We start from the raw sequence: 24,515 nt of genomic DNA, 5'->3' as shown, positions 1-24,515 counted from the left end.
GCCTGTCTGGGAGTCCCCTTGCCTCTTTCCTCAGTTGTGTGCACGTAGCAGGAGGTCGGTGCGCTTCACTGCTGGAAACCCAGTGGCTTGAATGAAAGCTTGGCAGTGTCCTCCGGGTGGCTGTTGTGTAATTGGTGGATCAACTCTGGCTTAGGAATGGTTAAACAAATGCCTCTCCTCTCCTTTGTTAGGGTCTCCAGCCTCAGTTTGCATTTGGATGTGGCAATGCTTGTTTGGAAGCAAAAGCCCGTCTCTGAATGGCGTTAGTGATACGCCAGAGAGCTGGCAGCTGTCCTAGTGCATGTGTCCACACTGCCTGGGCACATCGTCCAAAAGGCCCTCTCTTCTCTGGGGCTTGAAGGGAAAACAGGCAAAAATAGAGGCCTGTTCCTTTCGAAAGCTGCTGTGTCTGGGGCTTAGCAGCTTGCCAGTGGAAGGCTGCAGACTGTTTAAAGGAGCACGTTCACTCTTGGCCTCTAAGGGTTCAAGGAGGCAGGCTTCAGGTTATTGGAGGCTGCAGTGGAAAGCACATTCTGGCCTCAAAGGAGGCTGCATTGCTTTTTTGCACCGCAGCCGGAATAGGGGCCCAGTCGGAGACGCAGGCTGCAAATGGAAAACGGCCACTGAAGTCACTTGGCAGTGAGGGAAGGGAAGTGGGGGTCTCTGCACCCAGAGGAGGCCCAAACGCAGAAGAACCAGGCTGATTAGATGGAAGTCCTGCACCTTATCTCTCTGCCGTCACTGCTGGTTCCCCGAGCTAACTGGCTGAGTGGCTTTCCCTGCCCGTAATCTGCCTGATCCGGTCAGTAACTGTCGCTGGGTGGTGGCATCTGTCACTCCCCTGCTAACTGTCTGTAAGGTCAGGCTTCCTGGAAGAAACTCAGCCTCTTACTCCGTCACAGCCTTATCATGCTCCGTGTGCTCCTCTCCCTGCAGCGGGCTGGGTCTATACCTGCTTAGCTGGTTTCCTCTCTCAGATAGGAGCTGGTCCCTCTCCTCCAGAGCGGGAAGAGCCTGAACAGCAGCGTGGTCCCAGCGGGAGAGCTGTGCTGATCGGCAGCAGCGAGCCAGGACCCAGGGCTTCGATCTCCCTGCCTCTGCTCTGGTGTTGGGGCAGACCTGATTACTGCAGGGGAAAAATGTAGCCAGGACACAAGTTGGGACTGACCAGATGCTTTAAATCCAGCCAAGGACCCTGGGGCCTGTCAACACCATCTATACCCTGTACTTGCATCTATATCCCAATGTGCTGCACACTCGTAGTCTTAGACTGAGCTGCAGCGGTACGGAGTAACACTTCTGCTTCTCTTCCTATTGCCACTGGCCAGGCTCAGTTGATCCCACAGGCTTGGAGCAGAGCTGTAGTCTTTTTGGAGGAAATAAGCTCCTAGTGAATTTTGGGAGAACCCCAAGGCTTGTAATTACCCAGCTCCAGCTCTCCAGAACTATTTTTAAATCTTATGGGCTGTTTCCATAGTGCCTCTGGAGCAAGCACTGGGTGATTTGTGCAAGGGAAGAAGCTTAGCCTTCGTGACTCTTGAAGTCAGGGCGCGGCTCCTCTTGCTGGGCAGTGAAACCATTGCCCAAAGCACACGGACAAGCTGCTTGGCTCTTGTGCATCAGCTTGGCACTCGGCCTCCTTAAAAGCATTAAGGGAGCGAAGATTATGGTGTGGACAACCGAAGGAGCCTTTCCTTCGCGGCGGTTGGACGGGTCCTTGGAAGAGAGCCAGCCTAATGTATAACGCAGTGCCTGGGCCTCCATATTTTACATGAAATATCTCTGCAACATTTTGTCCTGCCAGAGCTTTGTCCATATGCAAGCACCGCTCCAGCAGCCCTGGGTCATAAATGAGCCTCTTGCTTAGGATGAGGGTGAGCCCAGTTGCATTGTCTTGCCTGCCAGACATAGTTTGAGTCGTTCTAAACCAGGCCCTGATGCTGGATTGGGCCTGCGACAGACTCTGTTTCCCAGCAGCCCCTGCCTGCTGCTCAGCTTCCCAGCAGCAGCGGGGCCATGACAGCGTGGGGTGAGGGTTTCCATGGAGGTTGGCCCAAGCAGCACTGGCTGGGTGGGGGAGCTGCAGTGACAACGTGGTTCGGAGCAGGGGCAGAGCTGCAACCTGCTGCCTGCACACCCCTGCCCGGGCAGTGGATCGCGACTCTGCCCCAGCTCTGGACCACACCGTCACCGCTGCAGGATCCCAGCCCTGGCCCCAGAGCAGATTCCTGCCCTACCAGTACAGCTGGGGCTGGTCTTCCTGGAACCCCTGACCCCACGCTGTCAGGGCACCACTGTTGCTGGAGTCTCAGTGGAAACTGGCTGCAGCAATGCGGCCACGGGCTGCTGGGAAATGAAGTCTGGCTGCTGCCCGGATCCACCATTTTGCCCACCCCTGGTTTTAAACAGTCTATAGACCTTTTCCCCCACTTGCCTTCTGAACTTTATTTCCATCTCCTTTTTTTTCTAGCAGGTTTCAGTGGGTGGTTCCTGTCTCGTTCGGTGCAATTCAGCTTTTGGCTCTCCTTTCCCATGTGCTTGGACTCACTTTGCTGGTGATCTCTTGGTGAGAACACCTTGTTTTCTCGAGGGCCACACATGCATCCTCTTGGCAGGCTCTGGCTTGAGGCAGCTTTTGGTTCCCAGGTCATTGAGTGATGAAATCTGGGGCAGCCTGGAAAAGGCAGAGCATCGCATCGTGTGCACAGCTAAGTGGATGCAGCTCTCTCTACCAGAGCACTGCAGAGAAGATGCTTCGCTTCCCTCCTGAGACTCCCTTTTGCCCTGCCTGCGTTGTGAAATGCAGGCTACGGCCCATCAGGTGGATTAGATTTAAATCCACATCAATTTAAATTACTGGTCAGGAAGCCTCGATTTTAATAATTGTTTTCTACAAAAAATGCATTCTTGTTTGATATCCTCTATTCATTTAACTTCTTGAAACTTTGCGCTTTTAGAGAGAGGTAAGGGCTTGACTGTATGCACACACTTGCAGAGAGATGAGAAGGCTGGTGGGTAGGTAATCAGGTCTGTTATCTCTTATCTCCATACACTGCTGTTAAAAAGGATGTTATCTCTGGAGACCCAAAACCACCTCTTGAGAACTGAAACTCAGCATCACAGAGGTGCTTTACGGGATCTTCTGGACTGAGCCCTAAGTCCCATTGGGTAGAGTGGTTTTCTTTAATTTTTACTAATCTATAGAGGGACCTCTGAGAACCCCATGAGATTGGGCCCCTAATATAGTTCACGGCCTGTTGTGACCTATTTATAAAACTTGTCTAAAAATATATATGGTCTCAAATAGTATATACCATAATTAGAAGTTATAATCCCTATTCCATGAGGATATATTTGAGCTTTAATAACATACCTTAAAATTGTCTTTACATAGGTTTATTAAAAAAAATTCTTATCAAAAAATAAAATACACTTAAATAAAAAAAATCCCAAACCTTTTTTTTAATTGTTTTGTTTTTATCTACCCTACATCCCATCATAAATTCCATCCTGCCGATACACAGGATCTGCTTATCAGTGACCTGTGCGCCCTGCTGGAGCAGGTCTTTCGCCACCTGTAACAGCCCCTGTATGCTCAAGTCTGCCTCTCCATAAAAGGCAATCGATTCCTTTCTGCTGGCACCAAACCAGGAATGTCTAGGTAACGTGGCTGCTTCCGTGTAGCTCATTCTGTTCATCGTAGCCAGTCACGTGGCCCAGCGATGTTGAGTTTCAGCACGTTCAAAGATCACTTTCATCCTCCACCTTACCCTTAGGAACTCTGCTAGAACCTGCAGGTGCCCAGCGCTTCTGGTAAGGTGACAGCAAGCTCCCTCTGCCGATGCAGAGAGCAAAGCCTACGCAGCTCCCTTTGGGAGCAGGTGCAGTCGTGGTCACCATCACTGCTTTGATGTGGACGTGCACTGTTCAAATCCACTTTTCCCCCGTAATCTACTAAGATCTGCAGGGGAGTGAGTTGCTGGAAAGCAAGCTGTGTCCTCTTTAAAGAACTCAACAAATGGCAGTGACTGCAGTGCAGAGAGCAGAGCAGCTTCAGGAAGCTTGCAGATATAAAACTGAAGGTTTTTCAACAAATAATGGCGAGCCATCACTTCTGTTTGGCACTAGTTGGGCTCCCTTCTTGGCATGGAGACTAGGGGCACTCCCTTGGGTGTTAGTTAGGCTCCCTTCTTGACATGGAGACAAGGGATTAAATGTGCCTGTAAACGAGCTTCTTCAAGCCCTGAGTTGTTTCAAGGTCAGACTGAGGTGCATATGGTTGGCGGGAGTGGTATCATACGTAGGAACTTGGTCCATTCGTGGTCTGGGCCTCCAGTCTCCAGTGTGGTTATCTTGGTGCTTCTCCACTTGATGAAATTCAGGTGCGTTTTGCTTTTTGGCAGAGCAAGCAGAGATGCTCCTGTGTGGCTTACCAGTAATAATCCATCATTTGCCCTGCTAAAAACAGTGCAGTTATAACCCTCTGCCCCCACACTTCCCGAGTGCCTGTTCCAGGTTGAAAATTTTTAGCGCGAATGGGTAAAATTAAGACTTCCTGACCCAGGATCTTCCAAGTTTTTCAGCCTGCATTGGCTTGAGGAAGAAAACGCCCACCCCTTCTAGGCTGCTTGTATGGCTTGGCAAGAGGTTAGCACAAAGTAGGTAGGGCCAATCCAAACGGCAAAGCACACCTGTCACCGTGCCAGGCCAAGCCCTGATGGAGCAACTGAGTCAGACATTCCAGCATTCTTGTCTTGCTCCTCCCCAGTGCTGTAATCATGGGAAGAGAAATGTTGAGGCTGTGGGGGTGCTGCAGACCCATGACTTCCTGGGACCTTGTCCTGTCCCCCTGCCCCCCCTTGTGTACACAGCGCTCGGCAAATACAGGTGCTACCCTCTTGCATTACCTCCTGTGTTAGAATCAGTGGCCCTCTGCGCTCCACATAATCTTGAAAGTGTACGAGGTTGCTGGGAAACCTGAGCTGATTATCTGCAAGCTCCTATCCTGACCCATCAGGTTAATGAGACACTTGCATAACATCAGCAAACTGGCTGTTGAGCACTAATTAGGAGGAAGGGCAAAAACCCAGGCTAAGCGGCTGTTAACATTTTCTGTTCTTCGAACCAGGAAGGGAAGTGCCATGCCGTAGCGTCACTGGGACTCGATCCAGCAAACTTGAGGGCAGAGAGTGAGTAATGGCAGCAATAAAGGGCTGAGATTAATGCGCTCCAGCCCTCGTTCTGCATCAGAGGAGTGGTGGAGGCCGGCGTGGATAATGAAATGGGGCTGCACAGAGCTCTCCGTCTTGCTCAGTTCAGTAGGTGACACGGTTTTCGTGAGGCTCCCTTACTAGGATATTGGGCACCTTAATTCTACCATTTTTTGTAATCGGAGAAATTCCTGTGCTGCGTTCTAGGAGATGCTGACTTGTTGAACCCAATTAAGTTGCCTGTTGTATCGTTGAACTAACAGGTTTGTGCAAATGCTGCCCGCCTGTGAGGGTCCTGGGTACATCTTACATGGGATTTTTTGGAGAGTCCTGTTTCCCTTTTCAGCGCTAAAGCTCGGGCACAGGACAGAGCTTGCTGCAGCTCTGGGGAAAAAGCCAACAGTGGATGGTAGGCCCCTCCTGTCCGGGAGCCCCACGCTGGCTAAATCGGTGCATGTCCTTTGGGTGCTGGGCAGGTTCTTCGTGTTACCAGGCAGTTTCAAGCCGGGATTTAGGCTTTTGGGGGTCGCTTCCATGAATTTGTCCTTTGCTGCATGATTGTTAGCCGTGTCTGCAGGGAGCTCCTTCTGCGAGCGGCCCAGTGCTTTGATTTCAGGAGTCCTGCCAGGCCCTGCCCACTCCGACTCGTTGCCCTGGAGTGCAAATGCTTCTCTGTGTCCCCACTGAAGGTGACCCAGCCTTTCTTGTTTGAGGTCAGTCCTGGCGTAGTTGTATTTCCGTCAGGGTGGAATTGGCATCAGGCTCGAGCAAATAGCAGCAGACGGTGAGCATAGAGCAGTCCCGCAGCGGTAGCGGCCCTGTTTTCTCAGGGTAGAAAGTGTGCATTTTCCTGCTCCAGAACTTGAGTCTAGAAGCATCATTTTTGTAGTCTTGGGGCAACAACAATGACTCCCTGCCCCGATGAGCTTATAGCCTAAGCATAAGACAGGAGTCAAGAGATGGATGTAGAGTGGAGTATGAGGACGTGAGGCTGTTTTGGTCAGCATGGGTGGTGATGTCTACCTCAACTGTCATCAGGCTTTTGTAGCTATTGGGACACAGGTGGGATTTGAAGGAGGACGGGGGTATTCATGAGGGACTCTTCCCAAAGGCGGGTGGCAGGGGAGAAGGCACGAAGCTGTGTATTGGGGAAAACCCAACGGGCAGGCGCTAGAGGCTGCCTCACGAGGTCATCGAGCATTATTACAGTTGCCATGACTAACCAATGTATGGGATTTGGTCACAGATTAACAGTGCTACAGATGGACTCGGGGACCCCGTAGTCAGATCAAAGACAAAATTGCTTCTCAGTGTGAGTGCCTTCACAGCTCTGGGACGCAAGTTCCTGCATTTCCTTCCTTTTTTTGTCCCTTAGTTTCAGGGGGAGCTGGAAGTCCAAGCACAACTGATTCACGGGAGCTTGGCAGTGCAACGTGGCTCGTGCGCAAAACTGCACAACGCTTTTATAAGCATGATGCTAACCTCTGTCGAGGGTTCAGGACCCCACCGCCAGGTCTAAAGATGAGCTGCTAATGGACTCCCACGTGTTCTTGAATGGCAGCCTTTGTCCAAAACCCAGCATAATGGACTGTCTTCTGGCCTTGCCTACAAATGAAAGGCAGGCCTGCTGTATGTTGGGGTCCATGGCAGTGCTGTAGGCACCTGCTCCAACCAGGGCTGACTTCAATGACTTCTGTAATTGCCAGATCTCCCAGTCATATGGAGCTGGGCTCCCCTGGAAACTTCCATTCTACAGCTTGACCTTATGGTTCTGGCTGGCGAAGCAGCATCTAAATGCTGGTCCTTGCTTGTCTGCTCTCAAACCTCATGGTAAACAAGGCAGCCTCCTTCCCCTAAAGTCCTCTGCTGTAAAGCGTGGCTTAGCCGGGCCAGGCTGAAAGCACTTGCTAGGACGTGGTAAAGTACACTGAACTGGCAAAGTGGAACACAGTGCAGTTAAATCTAACGGCAAGTCAATACAGGCATGTCTGGTGGGGCTGCCCTTGTGCGACCGAAACGGTACTGAAGCATGCCATGCTTAACTCGGCCCGAGTCCTGCAGGTTTTCATTTCTTTCTGGAGACTTTGTACATATAGGGCCACTCTTTGCTGGTTCCATATATATATATATTAAAAAATGCTTCTGTGTATGAACTTTGCATGGTATGCGAGAAACTTGCAGTGCAGGAAACCGGTAGGGTCCTAAAGTGCTAAATGCAACATGAGGAAGTTGTGTTTAAACCTGTACGATTTTCCTTATAACTTGGCAATGGAGAATAAACGAAGGCTTGGCCTTAACTGTGTATATGTTAAAGCAGATATGTGCATCCTATGTCTAGATTATCCCATGTCCCTCGGACAGGGAGCTTCGGTCACATTTAATATTCTCGGAGCAGGCTTGTTACTTGGAGCACTTTATTGTGAAAGTCACTTTGTGGAAATTGGAGGTTAATTGAGTGAAACAAAAATGTAACCGTCTGTTTGGAGTGCAAACTGGAGAGCTTCCAGGCACAGCGCCGTTGAAACCCATACCAGTGTGTCTGTCATGGTATCTGCCTCTTACCTAGCCCGACACCAGTGCATTTTCTTCTGGGCAGAACGACTGAAAACGGGCTCCTGCTTCTGGTTGCTAGAATTTGGGAGAAGCTGCATTCACTCAAACTTGTGCTGTTTCTAGGGGCTAAGCAGTCACTAGGGAAAGTATTTCAAGCCTGGGCTTGGAGCAGAGCCTTGGAGGCATTCTTCTGGGGCCTGTTCCCAACAGGTTCTCTTCTGGGGTTTGGCTTGCTGGTCCAGAAAGTTGGGGAGCGTGTACTTGGCAGTGACGGAGGTCACATCTGTGTCAAGCAGGTTACTTGTCCAGTGAAAGACAGTTGTAGCTCGAGCCATCACTGCTTCACAGGCCACTTCAATTGGTATTCTGGAACGCCCAGGAGAATATCGGGGCCCAAAATCTTCCTCAATATGCCCATGTCAAGAGACTCCTGTAAGCGTATCCTAACCATCCTTTATGCATGCTCTGAGCTGCCATGAGCAGTCACCTTTTGAGCTTCCAGGTTCAGCTTCGGTAATGCCTGGATTCACACTGCTGCCCAAAGTAATGAGTTGGTGGCAATCTTCCAGAGGGAGGTTTTTCTGCTAACCCAGATGGAAGCTGAACTTTGCGCGTGGAGAGCACTGGAGCTGAACTGACAATGTTGAGGGTGTGTGGATGAAGCTGCCATGGCTTTCTGGAGCTGAGCTGAGCTGTTTCCGTGGGGCCATCCCCATCATGATTTCCACAGAGCTGTGCCTGGTTTGGAGGTAGGGTGGTGCTTTTCCTCTGAGTCAGTACTGAACCCATGCCCGGCTGCTGGACAAGGGAGTGGTTCTGCTAAGAGAATTTAGTCAGAAGACACGAGCCCCATCTGCCCATGATCAGGTCCTGCAGAGCTTGTGATGGGCGTGCATGAGCAGACTAAACTTGTGATGTTGAGGGGTCTAGCTTGTATTCCTCTTATTCAGCAGATTTTCTCTTGTAACTGTTGGTCCACTTTTGCCAGAACCCCTTTACCGGCGGCCAGCATGGGTTGGTGAGAAGGATTAGGTCCGCTTCCTTACTTGTGCCTTGGTGGAACGCATCGGAGATCGTTGCTATCAGCTCGTCCGTACTTACTGGCTGATTTGTCTAGTGCTCAGCATCTCTGAAGGACCCAGTTGGCAATCGAGGGTAAAACAGTCACCTAGACTGGTAGAGCAGTGGTTTTTAACCTTTCTTCAGGCGCCGGCCCCTTTTGGACGTGTTGGGTATTGACATACTTTTGATTGATCGTAGTCCTCTTTCGCAGACCCCGTAGACGTAGTCTGCAGACCCCCATAGACCGCAGGCTGAAAACCACTGTGGTAGGAGAATGCCAAGGAATGGAAACAGCCCTTTCCACATGTTGAGGCTACTTAGTACAAGGGGAGGAAGCTGAAACGAAACCCAGATTGCCTAAGCTGCTGCCAGTCAGCCCATCATGTGAAGACCAGATGGTTCTGAAGCTGGTTTTCATATCCTCCTTTTTGTGGCTGGCACAGGAAATGCAATCTAGTGATTAGGAGCCTGAGCCCCAATTCATGGGACCTGCTCCACGTGCTGCAGCTGACTTACCGTGCCTTCAGTCTTGTCATGTCGCGAGGGTCTCCGTTCACCCATCTCTTCAATTTGGGCTGATATATGCCTCAAAGGCTGGTGAGTCTTGGTGTTTGCAACAGGTTTCTATCCGTATTGGAGCCCAGCTCCGCTCCTGAGGAGTGCATTGTGTCTTCCCGTGGCAATACTCTCTTCTCTTCCAGCATCCTGTAACTTTAGCATGGTATACCACAGGCATGGACATGACAAGCAATTGCATGGCTATTGGAGGGGGATAAATGGACAGATGAGACTTCCTAGAAATTCCTGGCAAAGCCAAGGCTGTGATGCTTTTTGTGGGTTTAAAATATCCCACTTCACTCCTGGCCTGTATATTTTCCCTTGAACTTGCCATGCTTTGGGAATGCTTTTTTTGCAGTGAGATACCGGGATTGGAAGAAGCCCACGACTTGCCTTGTGCAGACCAAAGATCTGCTTTGAACTTGGCTCATTCTTCATTTTTTTTTTTTTTGTTTTTCACTGCAAGTTAAGGCGATCTTTGGCTCTGTTTTAGTTGCACGGTGGAGAGGAACCCCCAGATCCTCTTCCTAATGCTCCGTGGGCTTGGAAAAGCCTCCTTACCTGCCCGAGAGCACGCAGTGTCCTGAGGCTGTTCCCCTCTCCCTGCCGCTTCCTGAAATAAACTTCATTGCTGAGAGCTGAGTTACAGGATTGCTTCCTCCTGATGTGGCTCAACCTTTGATTTCGCCTTTGAAATTCCTTTCTTCCCCCTGCCCTCCCCACACACACTTTAAAGAAGCCAGACCCTTGTGAAATGCTGATTTCCCTTTTCTCCTTTTGAGGGCAGCTTTCACAATAGTGAGTGTTGGGAGAAAGCCGCTCGGCATGTCAGATCCTTTCCAGTCAAACCGTTCTGCGGAGTGGCAGTGTGTTGAGTTTTGGTGTCAGTTGATCAAGAGAAAACGGCTTTGCTTTTATAATTCAGGGGGGTCTCTCCTTTTAAAAATGCACGGGAATACAAAACACCGGCAGACTCTCCTTGGGCCTGAAGAAGGGCGTTTGTGCCCGGAAGCTTGCAAAGAACAATTTTGCCAACTTTTTTGGGTAAATGTGATATCTTTTATTAGACCAACTGAGCCTTGTCTGATCTAATACTCTCATTTAAGCGGGGAAACTTTCTCCTTCTCCCTCCCCTCCTTAGATGAATGGCTCATTTAAAAACTGTCATTGCAACATTCCCCGGCTATGAGCTCACTGAAGCACTTGGGGATTGGCCAGCAGTGTTTAGGGTGGAACAATACTCCCCGTTCATTCATTTTGCTTCCTGGCGGTACGGAGGTGCCACACAGCCGTGCTAGGAGGGGCCATGCTCTGACGCAGGAGGATGCATTTTGATCCCCATCCTTTCCAGGCAGCAGCAGGCTGGAGGAGGGCTCTCAGACCCAGGGCATGTGTGTGGTTGTGAAAGGTAAGGGCAGAAGGTGATTCATTCCTCTCCCTCCCCAGAAGATGCCCTGAGGAAGGGCACTGCAGTGCGTCTCAAGACCTGAGGGGGTCTGATCCGACTCTTGAGCCCTCACCCTCATGGCAGGTTAAAGGTCTTCTAACAACTCACAAAGCGAAGGGTGTGGAGGAGCTGCGGTTCATCTGCTGCGAGCTGAGAATTGATCCATCTGCTGACAGCCTGCCAAGAATCATTTGTTTCTTCCAGTCTCCCTAGCAAAGACTTGTTAGCCGGACGCGGAGCCGGTGGCAGGGTTTGGCGGTGGGAATTCTCCCATAAAATTTCCTCATTTAGGGGGAGACTGAAAGCTGGGGACCTGACACCTCGGCTTTGCACGATACAGCGGGGCTTGTGCCAGACACTTCCAGGGAGGGCAGCTACAGCGGAAGGAACTTCCCCCACGTTGGAATGACTAAAGCAGCAGAACTAGGGGCTTATTCTGAGTCCTCGGCAGCTCTGCCTAGTGCTGCGCTGCTGGGAAAGGGACAATGCTATTTGAATTCGAAAGCATCCTTCCAAGCGATCGCAGACCCACGGTCCCTTTCTGGAGGCAGAAGCATCACTACATAACCTCAAATGGGCTGGCGGTCAACAAATACGAAGCAATAAAGACACGGTAGCTTCCTGCAACTGCTGCTCATCTCCCTCGAGGGAGGTGGGGGCAGGCTGAGAGTCCTCCTAGCATGACACACAACTTGCCAATAGCCTTTCCCTAGCGCAGGCTGCTCCAGGAAGCAGCCCATGTGCCTGATCCCAGCTTTCGAGAGTCTTAACAACTAGGAATCCAGCTCCAAGGTCTGAGAGTGTAGCTTTACACCCTTGTCATAAAAGCTGTGTGTCCAGCCCATAACTCATTTGAGTAAAAGGCAGCGGTAATGAGTTTAGACGGAGCAGCAGGAAATGGCTGTTTCTTGCATTAGGTATGGTCTGGGGGCTTCGGGCCGGGAGCCGGGCTGCAGAGAGGACTTTGCAATCCATCCGGCAGCCGGCCAGCCTGAAACAGAAGGGGAGTGGGAAGTGCCCGAACTGAGGACTGCGCGGTGGTGGAGTGGGAAATAGCTGTGTGGTGCGACAGACTACGCGTTGGAACTTCCCCTGCCCGCGGGAAGATACACGGGGGATTGGTAACGCGCTCCTAGCGTTCTAGAATTAGCCTTCAGTTAGGACTTGATCTGGTTTAGATGCGGTAGTCCTACTTCAGGCTTGCAAAGCTCCCTTTAATCTCCTTACTGTAACTTCTGTTCCATGACCTGGTCTGGGTGGGACTTGCATGCACTTCTGAAGTGACAAGGCTGCGAAATCTGCTTTACGCTCATGGTTCTCCGAAGGCCACCGTGTCCACCGGAGCATTGGTTCTCAACCTTTTTCCTACCGCGACCCATTTGCAAAGATCCACGGCTTGTCCTGACCCGGGGACCTCAGCTGCCCCCGTCTTGCTTGGGCCGGAGCGCTGTAGCTGTGGTGACTTCAGCTCATGTGGGCAGCATGGGCTGGAGGGAGGAGGAGAGGCCTGCAGCACCCCTCCTGTTCTGGGCTGGGGTTGCTGCACTGTGCCAGGCAGCCTGGTCGTGGCCCCTCCTGCCCTGCCCCTGCGAGCACAGGCACCAGCCCCCATGCAGCCGCACTGGCCACATAGCGCCTTCCTGCCATCCCTCTGCCCTGCCACAGCTCACAACCCTTTGAAATATTCTTGCAATCCACTTTTGGGTCACAACCCACGGGTTGAGCAATGCTGCTGCAGAGGACACATCACGGTGCTCACAGCGGCCTTGCGCTGGTCATGGGAAGGAAGGGGAATGCTTCTGCCTTTGGCTCAGGATGTCGATACATCAGCACGTTCCCCTGCCTACGGAGCCCCTGGCCTGCAGTAACGTCAAGTCCTAGCTTGCTTTGTGGTAACTTCTCTGCCCTGAGAATACAGAATGACTGTCCTCTTATGCCCTCTCCTCCGTCACTCCCAGCCTGCTTTTTTATTCATCAATTCATAGAAAGTTAGGGTTGGAAGGGACCTCGGGAGGTCTAGTCCAACCCCCTGTTCTCTGCCTTCATCAAGCCTGTGGTCTGCACTTGCTGCTTAGTGTAAACTCTAGTACTGAAGACATCACACTCAGGTGTGGCCGTTTCCCAAGCACGTGCAGAATCGAGACAGATGGCTGGCTTTCAGATTGCCAAGGACGGCTCTTCAGCCCCGTGCTCTCACTTCCTTTGCTCTGTAGTTCTTCTGCTTTTCCAAGTGCTCTCCATCAGATGAAGGGGGAGATCTGTGGTAGCTCTTGAAACTGGCCTGTAGAGCGTTGTGCGTCAGCCGTGCCCGTGTTTGCGCTCCGAAGACGGTGCGTAGGGCCAAGGAGCAGTCGAGCCGTCGCTATCTGGGAGCGTCAGTGTGAATCGGGTTAGTAACAGTTATCACAACGAACGGTGCTTGGTTGCAGGCTCTGTGCTGGGCTGTTTCCAGCTCCGTATCCGTTCCCTGTGCTCACCTGGCAGCATTAATCACATGCGTGTGTTACATGTTCCGAGTTGCAAATGTCGTGTATTTAGAGCGACACACCTGGAAAACCGTCAGTCAGGAAACGACGGGATCCTTCAGACCAACGGCATGCAGTCACACCTCGGTCTTGCACATTTCTCATGTCTCACGGTAGTGACTGTGCTTGTACCAACAGCACAGAGTCAGAACAGTCTTGTTACACCCCTTCTGTCTCGCTGTGGAGGCTGCGTTTGCACCAACTGTGTGCAGTCGGAGCAGTCTTGCACACCCGTCTTGTCTCGCTGTAGGGACTGTGCTTGCATGGGCCTGGGCCGTGTAGACTTCCTTTCAGCTTCAAGCAAGCTTAGGCACCTCATGCAGCTCGGTGACCAAACCGCATTGCCGTTCGGCGCATGGTGTCTGGCAGCGTCAGCGTTTGCTGAATGACCACACGCAGGTTTGGACCTTGTCGTTCAATATTGCTAGGCTGCTATCACATGAAGACCACAGGAAACTCAGAATAGCCTGAGGTTGTCCGGTTCTAGGCAGATGGCGGCCCCCGACGCCCGGTGCCAGAATTGTTTACGCGCTCTGCAGAAGTTCAGGCTTCCTGTGAACAAAGTACCTTTGTAGCACACCACGGGCCTATTTCTGTTTTGCTTATTTAAAATCCTCGCTACCCTCAGAAGTGTCTGCTAAATGTGTCCTGAGGCGGTTGAAAGTGGCAGCTGGTCAGGTTGAACTCTTACCAAGCCCAGCCTGTCTAGTCTCAATTATCTAAAGTGGTTCTTGGAATGGGCTTAGGGGGAGTGAGCTGGACCCTTCGGGCGCTGTTGTTTTGCACTGGAGTGTGGTGGCCTCAGTGAAAGGATGAAAGGAAAATAGCTGGTGGAGTAAACACGACAAATATAACCTGTACAGTGGTGAATTAATAGGTGTGCACAGATGAGAACCGCACCCCGTTTGGGTGTGTTGGATCCAAATATACAAGTTTAAGCTAAGGTGGACAGGTTGGCTCAACTTCCCCTATGTTTCATGCTGCCTCGTGCAGTTGTTTCTAGCCTGACTTACAATCTCGCCTTCCCTCCCTGTGTCTTCCAGACTTTTACGGCATGGTGCAACTCCCACCTGAGGAAGGCCGGCACACAGATCGAGAACATAGACGAGGATTTCCGCGATGGTCTCAAACTCATGTTGCTTCTGGAGGTCATTTCAGGTGAGTCATGCTCTGCTGCACAGGGGGCACAGAGTGACCGCACGCATGGCTCCCTCCTCTCAGCTTACACTCCAACGTAAGAATCGTTGAAAACGAGGTTTGAAGGGACCTCAGGAGGTCTTATCCAGTCCAACCCCCTGCTCAAAGCAGGACCGTTCCCAACTACATCATCCCAGTTAAGGCTTTGTCTAGCTGAGTCTTAAAGACCTCCAAGGATGGAGACTCCGCCACCTCTCTGGGTAACCCATTCCAGTACTTTACTACCCTCTGAGTGAGAGAGGTTTTTACTGAAATCCAGCCTCAACTTCCCTTGCTGCAACTTGAGCCCGTTGCTCCTTGTCCTGTCATCTGCCCCCACTGAGACTTCGAGCTCTCTGGCCCGGGCACTCTTCTGTGAGCGCAGCAGGCTCTGATTTCTCCTTAGCGTGTTTCGATACCACGATACAAGTCCATGCCATTGCGATGTAGATGGACTCGATTGCTTTCTGAAATTATTCACCATTCCTATTACCATAGCAGCTGAGGACTCTGGGTATAGGTCAGGGCCACATCCTGCCAAGTGCTGCACAAATACAGAGCTACAATGGCCCCTGCCCCAGTACCTATATTCATAATGCACATTTTAAGAAATTGCTCAAAACGTGTGCAACAGCTCAGACTCGTCTCCTGTCCCTGACACGAAGAGAAGGCCTTGTTTCCTGCTACAGGTTTACTTGGTTTTTCCAGCAGTCTTCTTAGTTCCCACCTTCAGGTTTACTGAGAATCTAACACTCTTGTGTCTCTCTAGGGGAGCGGTTACCTAAACCAGAACGGGGAAAGATGAGAGTGCATAAAATCAACAATGTCAACAAAGCTCTGGACTTCATCGCTAGCAAAGGAGTCAAGCTGGTCTCCATAGGGGCTGAAGGTAGGCTGCTTGGGCCTTCTGGGTATCCTACAGCTTGGCGCACTTCTCCTAGGGTTGCGGCGCTGATGACGCCATGCATTTTGAAGCATTGCTTTCTCTTTTCCAATTCCTTCTGCCTAATTTCTGTGTTTGTACTCGGGTGACGATGGAATAGGCAAATGCTTTGGACGGTTCTAAATGTCTGTGGCTAAGTAAACGGGAAGAAACTTGTTGATACACATGTTCACACTGCATTCAAGTAGTGCTTTGTAGCTGCTACAATCGTGTGAACTTGTAGAGAGATTTGGAATTTGTTCAGCTCTATAAAATGTTCTGTTCGCCGCATCTTCTTTGGGTGGGAGGCAGTGGTATGAGAATCCCAGAAATTCAGTAGTCATTTTGCTATCCAGCTGAGTGCAGTAAATGTCACTTCTGGCATGGATTGAGCCGTCTCAGTGGAGTCCATCTCGTCTCCTGCCTGTGTCTTGCTTTAGCTGATGTAGAACCAGCCCCAAAGCAAAAGGTCTATCCTTGTGATCCGTGTGGGAGCATGTGTTGGTGACAGGGGAGACTACTTACTTGAAGTTAGGACTGCTTCAGTTGGAAGAAATGCTAATTTTTCAGTACAAATACCTAGCTGCACATATGTGTGATGCTCTAGAAGGCGTGGTTGAAACTAGGTGCCTTAGAAATCCCCAACAAGCCAAATCCTTCCTGGGACATTGGAGTTTGAATGCTAATGGGGACAGGAGGGAAGGATCTTAAACTTGTGGCTAAATATGGCAGCAGTTGCATGACATGAGCGTCAGCAGAATCGGAAATGATGGGTTAGGCAGCATGTGGAAATGCAGTCTACTCTCTCTGAAGGTCTCGAACCAAACAGGGCTTTGAGGGGAGATGCAGGCTTCTTTTGCAGTGCTCAGTAAAACCAAGGGAAACCAAACACGCTTGAGGGCCTTTTAAAAGCATTGTTGGGAACCAAGAAATAAATCCATAATTTTGTGATTGTGTATAAGACTTTTGAATGATGGCCCAAGGCATGGCCAGCTCGATGGGTGCCTGCTGCTGTTCAACTAATTGCCGTTAATAATTGGATCAAAGGACGTGTCCAAAGAAATCAAAGCCCTTTTCTTTGCCTTCGTCCAAGTCTCCGTGTTCGGGATGCCTCTGAGTTTTTTGCCAAGCTGACGTGCTGGCAGTGAAGTTGTTATGGCTCAGAAAAACAGAATTCCTGTTATTGCATCGGGATCTAAGCTGTTTTCTCTAGTCGTGTGGCTCTTTGCAGCTGGACTGACTTCTGCCTTGGCCTCTTCCAGCTGCATGTATTTGGCCCCATCGATGGAAGAACACTCTGGTCAGATAGTCCAGAGCAGCGTTGCTTATGTTTTTCGGTTGAATTGCAAAATAGATAAGAAAGCATGTCAAGCCGCTAAGTAGCAGAGGATCAGCTGACTCTTTCTCTGTAACCTCTGGTGCTGGCGGTGTCAGGACTCTGCACTGAGATGGCCTATGGGTCTGATGGCAGTGGCTTCGTAGAGTCTGCCACAGTTATCACCTTTGGACTCATTGCTCATGAGACTTGAGACCTTCTGGAACTTGCAAAGCACAGGTTCCCTGTTATCTCGGACATGGCGTCACTTGGCGCTAGGCTGCCTTGGACTCAGTTCCTGCAAGCGTGGAGTTAGTCTGTTGCCTGGGGTCCTTCCTTGAAGGTCTGACCGGTCCAGAAACCCATGTGTCTTCCAACTCATGCCACATCGGGTGCAAGGGCGTGGGGTCTTGAGCTGCCACAGCCAGTCATCCACGTAGCTCTTACAGATGCTGGCTCTCTCCTGTGAGCATTCAGCTGTCTCTAGGAATAGATTGACTTCATCCTTTGTGCGTCCAAGGGTTTATTTGTTTAGGGAGTTTTTAGCTACTTGAGACGCAAGAAATTCCGTGTTTAGCTGCGGTCTGTTGTCCTAAGGACATAGGCACCCTGTCCTAGTCACGTGCCAAGGCTTTGGCTCCCTTTTACCCAGTGCAGCTGAAATAAGTGCAGTCATCTTGTTCTGTTTTGTGTGTTTTTCCAGGCAGGTGGATTTTAAGGGGCTGCTTTTAGGGGGATGGTGCATGCACCTCCTAACAGGTCAGCATCAGTACTGCAAGTTGAATAGAGATGACTGCTTTATTTGTATGGCACTGGGTGAAACCACTCCTTGCCAGTTCAGCTGTCCAGGGCGGGTTGGAGGTGTGGTGAGATTCCTTGGAGGATGATGACCACGGTGGAGCAGACTCCATATACAGTCTGTTCAAGAACGACTTGCGACTGAAATCGGGCAATACCAGCTCACGTTGAGCTCTGCAGTGCCATGCTTTGCTTCAGGAGTGCCAGGTTTGCCCAGAGACATGAGTGTAATAGCCTACGTAGCCACCAGACCTGGATTCCAGCAACCTTGAGCAATAGTGACGTTCTGATCCCTGGTCTGATTCCCCCTGGCTTTGCCCTGTGCCGCACCTGAATGGAAATGGGGCACCTCTTCCTTGCTGCTCCATACTTGTCCTTCAGAGATCTTGAGTCATTGGGTGTGAACTCAGATTGGGGGCGGGGGGGAGGCCCAGCTTCCAAGTGTCCTGTAGTGAAGTGCTGTCATCTAGTGAGGAAAACATGGACTGGTTAAGGCAGACAAGGTTCTTTGGGTAGATGTGATATGTCTTATTAGACCAACTAAATCATTGGAAAAATCGTCCTTTGCAAGCTTTCGGGCACAAACACCCTTCTTCGGGCATAGGGAGTTTGCTGATGTGCTCTCCTGGATTGAAGAGAAGCCAAAATGCTGGACTAGTTGAGGATACATCAGAACTGAGTGTTTCTAAGCCCAAGCAATAATGTCTCTAGAGGTGCTTACAGTGCAGTCAGCACTTGCCCTCCAGTTGAGTCCCTGAACAATACCAAGCCTTTTAGTGGCTTTTTAGTGCCTCTTAAAAGTATCCAGTTTAGTTTAGTTGGGCCTGAGAGCTCTGTTCGCTGTGGCTGCACTGGGGAAAAGGAGGCTTTCTTCCATGCACGGGGTGTTTAACGGCCGAATTCTTTTTCTGCTCTTTTCAGAGATTGTAGACGGCAACGCAAAAATGACGCTGGGAATGATCTGGACGATTATCCTTCGGTTTGCTATTCAGGATATTTCTGTGGAAGGTAAGAGCTCAACTAGGAGACTGTTACTGCCTTCTGTCCTTCCCTATCCACCACTTCTTTTTCCTGTTTCTATCCACAGCTTCTTCCCCCATCCAGTTTCCTGTTGGTGCTGTGCAGTCCTGGTACCCTGGCTGCCGGCAGCCAGGCATCCACCTGCCCTGGCTGGGCCCTTTCCTTCCCCAGCAGCTGGCACAGACTCGTCTCCTAGCAGTGCAGCAGTGGCTCACTGCAACGGGTGGGCGGGATGGCTGCTTGCTGCATTGCGTTGTGCCCCATGTCACGTGGGCCTGGCTTCCAGCGGCCGTGGTGCCAGGACTGTGCAGCAGCAGTGTCAAGAGGAAGCTGGGGGGAAGGGGAGTATGAAGGAGTCTGCACGCTGCATGGCCCAGGCTGTGGCAGTGGCATAGGGTGGGGCACAGGCTCCTGGTGGTGGCCGGCAGGCTGGATAGGATCAGTTGGTGGGTCAGAAACGGCCCTGTGTGGGAGTCCTTCAAGTCAGCCAGTGCTGTCAGAAGGAAGTCAGGCTTTGTCACCGCGCTGCTTGCAGCTGTCCTGGCTCAGCCTCCATGGTGGAGATCAGCATGGGAAGTTCATGCCCCGGGATTACGCTGAAAGGGACTCTCAGCCTTTGCCTTGCTGTGCTTTTTGCCAGAGTTGTCACGGAGGCTTATGGCCCAGACCCTAGCACAAAGTGCAGCCCAAGCTCCGCCCTTGCTGTGAGGGCAGGGTTCAGTATTTCACTGGATCAGTTGGTTCCACTCTTCTGTTACGTTCTTGGTTTTAAACATGTGGCCACGGAGGATTGACTCGATTTGCTGTGACTCTCTTGCAGAGACCTCCGCCAAGGAAGGCTTGTTGCTCTGGTGTCAGAGGAAGACTGCACCCTACAAGAATGTCAACGTCCAGAATTTCCACATCAGGTAACTGCGGGGCGGACCACCCTGTAGTCAGTGCCTCGGCTCATACCTGATCCTTTACACCGAACTGCTCCTGCTGGCTGGAAGGAAGGGCAAGAATGGCAGGAAATGGCCCATTTGCTTTGTCTCTCTGGCCTCCAGATAAATTGTTCAATGGGCCTGCCATTTAGGCCAGCAAGGCTCTTACTGCTGCTTGGCTGGAAGAGAAAAGAATAACTCACGCATGTTTTGCTGCACTTACATCTGAAAGGCTTGTGCCACTGCCCCTTATCTGGGTTGCCTGGTCAACGAAAGCCTGAGGGCCAAATCTAAGAGCGATGCAGACCACTTGGATCTGCTACCCCTTTAGTGAAGGCAGCGTATCACTGAAGCAGTCTAACACTTTTTGGGTCTCTCTTACAGCTGGAAGGATGGTCTTGCTTTCAACGCCCTGATCCACAGGCACAGACCAGAGCTCATCGAGTACGACAAGCTCAGGAAGGTACATAGCTGTGGTAGCAGCGCTGTCTCCAAATATGAACCACTGTGTTTTTTGTGCCATCCTGAGAGTAGCATATACCCCAGAACCACTGTGTTTTTTGTGCCATCCTGAGAGGGGCATATACCCCCCCCCCCCTTCATCCTGCCTCTCACGCTGTTCCCCAGACACAAACCAGCACCTTTCAAACTTATCAAAGACACTAACTAGCTGCCTTATCAGAACATAAACTCCATGCTAGAAAACAGGATTTAAAAAGATGCTACAAAGCCCTTTTTAAACATTAAACTCTGCTGTGTTCATTAAATGGGACTTGGAGCTCAGCAGGTGAAATTCAGCTGACAGATGTCGGTGGTGAAGGAACCTTTGTATCCAAGCTGGAGGAAATTAGGCTTCATTTGTGTCATTCGTGCCTGCCTCATGGCATGGTCCCTGGGCAGCTTTGCCATTGGGTTTTTAGGGGATGAAGGTCATAACACGTGAGAAGTTTATAACATGTCCAAGTGAGGTTTACATCTCTCCTGTTTCTAGGATGACCCCGTCACAAATCTCAACAATGCCTTTGAAGTGGCCGAGAAGTACCTGGACATTCCCAAGATGCTGGATGCAGAGGGTAAGCTTGCAGCCTCAGCCAGTTCATCAAAACAAATCTGACCAACGACTCTAGTATCTCACCGTTTAAATGAGTTGGCTTGTATTGGAAAGGCAATTTTGCAAGCTGATTAGTTGGTTATAGGAGACCTTTGTAAGTGCACAATACTGTGAAAACACTTTTATTTCCCAGCAGCTTGGTGCTTGAAGTCAATTTCTGATCAGCTGTTTTGTCATCCAGTGCATCGGGACTATACCCTGTCAAGCCATACTCTCCTCTCACTCTAGTAGTCAGCATATCCCACCTTGAACCAGTTGCCTTACCGTGCCGGTCTTTCCCAAGTCTCATTCATTTCCATTAGGGATTGGTGTGCCTTTAGCTATGAACATTTTTTGTGTGTGGCCTAATTATGCACTGAGCAGTTTGAGGATGGAGTCAAGGAACAGTAGATTGGTGCAGTCAATCCTGTTCTGGGTGGTGGTGGTTTCCCCACTAAATCTAGCACTTTTTCCTTAAAAAAAAAACCCCCAAAAATAATAGCAGAAGCCCTAGCATCTGCCTCGCCCACGATGCATTCATCAGCTGCAAGTGGCTCATACTCGGTCGTGGTCGACTAACTTCTGTTTGTTCAGCCAGGATGGTTCTAACACCCTCTTCCTCCCACTCACGTGTTTTAGCGTTTGCTAATTTTTTTTTGTTGAGAAATTCTCACCCGCAGGACTCCAGAAGGGCGAAGAGCTTGTTTCTTGGTCTTACACTAACGGTGCCTGTTGGTGAGCAAGTCTGACTCAGTGCGACTGGGATTCTCCCTTCGGTTGATTTTTAACACTTGTTGTTCGCTTGCAGACATCGTCAACACAGCTCGCCCTGACGAGAAGGCCATCATGACCTATGTGTCAAGCTTCTATCATGCCTTTTCTGGCGCGCAGAAGGTACCAGAGGCAGCTGTGTCCATCTTGCTGTAACACTTCCAACTGCAGCATACCACACTTACCCAACTTCTCTTGCAGATGACAATGGTTTCTCTTGCTGACTGGAAACCAGGCCTCAGCTAGCACACACGTGCTTATAGAGCTCTCCAGCTTCTGTGGTTGTAGCCCTAAGTTGCAGCAAGGGAAGTTGAGGTTAGATATTAGGAAAAACTTTCGCATGAGGAGGGTGGTGAAGCACTGGGACAGGCTCCCCAGAGAGGTGGTGTAGTCTCCATCCTTGGAGGTTTTGAAGACCTGGCTAGACCAAGCCTTGGCTGGGATGATGGAGTTGGGGCTGGTCCTGCTTGGAGCAGGGGGTTGGATTAGATGCGACTCCCTTCCCACCCTCATTTTCTATGATTCTATAACCCAATGATTTGAGCAACCTGGAAAAATCACTTTTAAAACATGCGTGACTGGACCCTGTTTGTGGGGGAAGTCGTGTAGTATTAGTAGAAGCAAGCAACTTCCCAGTGAACTTTCTGAAGCTGAGCACCAAATCTGGTAGCCAGCAGCTCTAAACAAGACCTTTTAGCAGCTGAAACTAAAGTAAGGCTATCTTTCTGGGGATGGCAGAGGTCTGCAAGGGCCAAAATACCCTGAACCCCTAAACAGGGAAGGCTTGAAGCAACAAAATGACTCGCTAAGCTGAGATGCTCTAGCTTAGGTTTGGATTCCAGTCCAAAGCAAGTGCTTGTTCCCCTCTGCTGCATGCCTGAGGGGCCTGGAGGTTTCTGCCCTGCTCCCTTCACGCTGTCTCCTCCCTTTCTCTCTCTGCGCAGATATTGTAGGCACTCTCAGGCCCGATGAGAAGGCCATCATGACATACGTTTCCTGCTTCTACCACGCTTTCTCGGGGGCTCAAAAGGTGAGCTTTGGCGGGTGGAGTTGCGTGCTGCTGTTGTAGATGTCTTGTCTGGTGTAACTGCTACTAACCTTGTACCTTAAGCAACTCATGGGTGCTTCTTACACTGGTGTGAAGGGCTCTTGAGAAGCGCGGTGTGGGGAAATGGGGCTGGAATGACCTCTGGCCACTCAGAGCAGAAGAGGAGCAAAAAAAATTGTAGCTGCCAATGAAAAGAAAAAATTACTTGTAGGTGGTGCCAGCCAGTCCCCTGTCTTCTTGAGAAGGCAGAGTGGTGAGTATTGTGGTGAGGGAAAAGGGGATAACCCTTTCTTTAATCTACCTTTTCACTACATTTTGATGGCCAGTGCTAGATGCAGCATCTTCCCAGTACCATCTCCTGGATGTAGATGAGAGTAAGCTGGCTGTTGGCTTTCGTTATGGCAAGATGTCCTCGTGATCCAGTTACAAGACCTTGCCATAGCTCATCAGGGGCGGGCTAGCACACTGCATAGGAAGGTGTCCAAACTCAAGCTGTTAGCCAAATGGAAATTAAAAGCCCGCAATCAGGTGTCTGGGCCGGAGGCATAATTAAACGCCCACACAGCCCCTCGTGGCTGTGCTGAGGGAAGAGGATGCCTGAATTGTTGGCTGAAATGAGCATTTATGGAGGCAGCAGGGCCCTTGAATATCTGCAGCGATGAGGTGGATACCTCCACTGACAAGGCCGAGGCAGAAGTGAATCTGATTGTTCTGCAAGTGGCAATGCCGTTGGCTGTTCCTCGGGTGGGATAACAGCAAGGGAATGGTTTGAAAGGTCTGGTTGACTGCAGCTTAAATTTGGGTTTGCCCCATGTTTCTTCTCTCCCTCTTGGGCTTTTCTGGTAGGCATGTACAGCCCTAGCCAGAAACATTTTTGGAGCTGTGAGCATGCCTTGTCCATCAGGGATGACAGCACAGGAAGAAAAACAATTCCAAATGAAGCCAACCCAAGACTTTTCTGTTCAACAGATGTCTCTCTCCATTTTATTTCACTCGACCCCATGTTACTGAATTAAAAATTAGCAGTGGAGAGTGTCTGTTGCTGGGCATGTAAACCCTGGTGAAATTTTATTTACTAATATATATAGATATATAGATAGATAGATAGATATATAAAGTTAAACCCCAAAATGATTAAACACTCAGTGTCTCCCATGAGCAGACCTGAACAGGCAGCTCTTTGAAAGAAAAACCTGCCAGGGGTTTGGCTACGGTCATGTTCGGTCTTGCTGTGTTGAGACTGCTGACTGGAGGGGAAAAGAGCAGACGTTCTCCAGAACCAGTATAGCTGTCAGTGGCCAGTCTAGACTGGGGGAGAACATCCTCCTCAGGGGTGGGTACTGCAGCTTGATGACTTTTTCTCCCACACAACCCTGCCTGCTAGAAGCAGGGGAGGGTAAAACTATCCTCAAGCATCCAAGTCAGATTTTTGGTGGCGGCCAGGGGCAGAGGCCAGCCAACTCGGGCACTCTGAAGCCACTTGTGAAGATGCAGGTCACGTGCTTGCCCCCAGAGCGAAGGGCGCAGGAGCCAGTGCCTGGTCTCCCTTCCCTTTGCTCTGCCTTGCTGGGATCTTCCTGGATGGCAAGATCACTTGTACGCCTGCTTCTCTATGCGGCACTGCTGTTGAGAGCATAACCATGGTGAGTGCCATGTTGGGATTCTGCCCGCTGAAATCTGAAACTAGATTATTGCGGGTGGGGGGGAGGGTGTTTCCGTGCTGCTTTTTCGATTCTTCAGCTTCAGAACGGCGTGTGGCTTTTCCCTTCCTTCCTTTCCTTACCACACCAAACGCTCGCCTCTCTCCTCTGCATTTAGAGCCCAAATGCCAGCTCAGTAGAGTTCTCTTTTTAAGTGTCTGTGTGTGAGCAGCTGCAGCTTAGATGTACAAGATGCAGCTCTGTGGCTGATTTTGTTTTGAATGCTGTTCCAGTGCTAATTTGAAGGCTTAGTGGGACAACTGAAGCACTTGAATACCTCATAGCCCAGTGGTGGGGATAGGGTGGGATTTGTGTCCTACTTTTATATAGCACGTCAGATTTTTGAAGCTCAATCTGGAATTAACCTTGAACAGGGGCAAGTGCCATCAGGCCCTCT

At 50.5% G+C, this 24,515-nt stretch overlaps 1 protein-coding gene across 3 annotated transcripts in view; it reads left to right on the top strand.

Annotated features, from left to right (window-relative positions):
* Nucleotides 1-24,515, top strand: part of ACTN4 (actinin alpha 4) — a 68,525-nt gene that overhangs the window by 23,978 nt on the left and 20,032 nt on the right. The window contains exons 1-8 of one of the 3 annotated variants that reach the window (XM_025213039.1): nucleotides 5,262-5,318; nucleotides 14,399-14,513; nucleotides 15,301-15,420; nucleotides 18,488-18,574; nucleotides 19,407-19,494; nucleotides 19,894-19,972; nucleotides 20,501-20,582; nucleotides 21,408-21,493. In XM_025213039.1, the coding sequence (XP_025068824.1) occupies nucleotides 5,277-5,318; nucleotides 14,399-14,513; nucleotides 15,301-15,420; nucleotides 18,488-18,574; nucleotides 19,407-19,494; nucleotides 19,894-19,972; nucleotides 20,501-20,582; nucleotides 21,408-21,493 (699 nt within the window). In that variant the 5' untranslated portion in view covers nucleotides 5,262-5,276. Of the gene's footprint in view, nucleotides 1-5,261; nucleotides 5,319-14,398; nucleotides 14,514-15,300; nucleotides 15,421-18,487; nucleotides 18,575-19,406; nucleotides 19,495-19,893; nucleotides 19,973-20,500; nucleotides 20,583-21,407; nucleotides 21,494-22,314; nucleotides 22,401-24,515 lie in introns of those variants that run through there. The other 2 variants (XM_025213038.1, XM_025213037.1) reach the window with 2 other exon arrangements.

This window comes from Alligator sinensis, unplaced genomic scaffold (genome assembly GCF_000455745.1).
Source record: "Alligator sinensis unplaced genomic scaffold, ASM45574v1 scaffold1667_1, whole genome shotgun sequence".
Classification (NCBI taxonomy): domain Eukaryota; kingdom Metazoa; phylum Chordata; order Crocodylia; family Alligatoridae; genus Alligator; species Alligator sinensis.
This window is presented reverse-complemented; position numbering and strand designations above follow the sequence as displayed.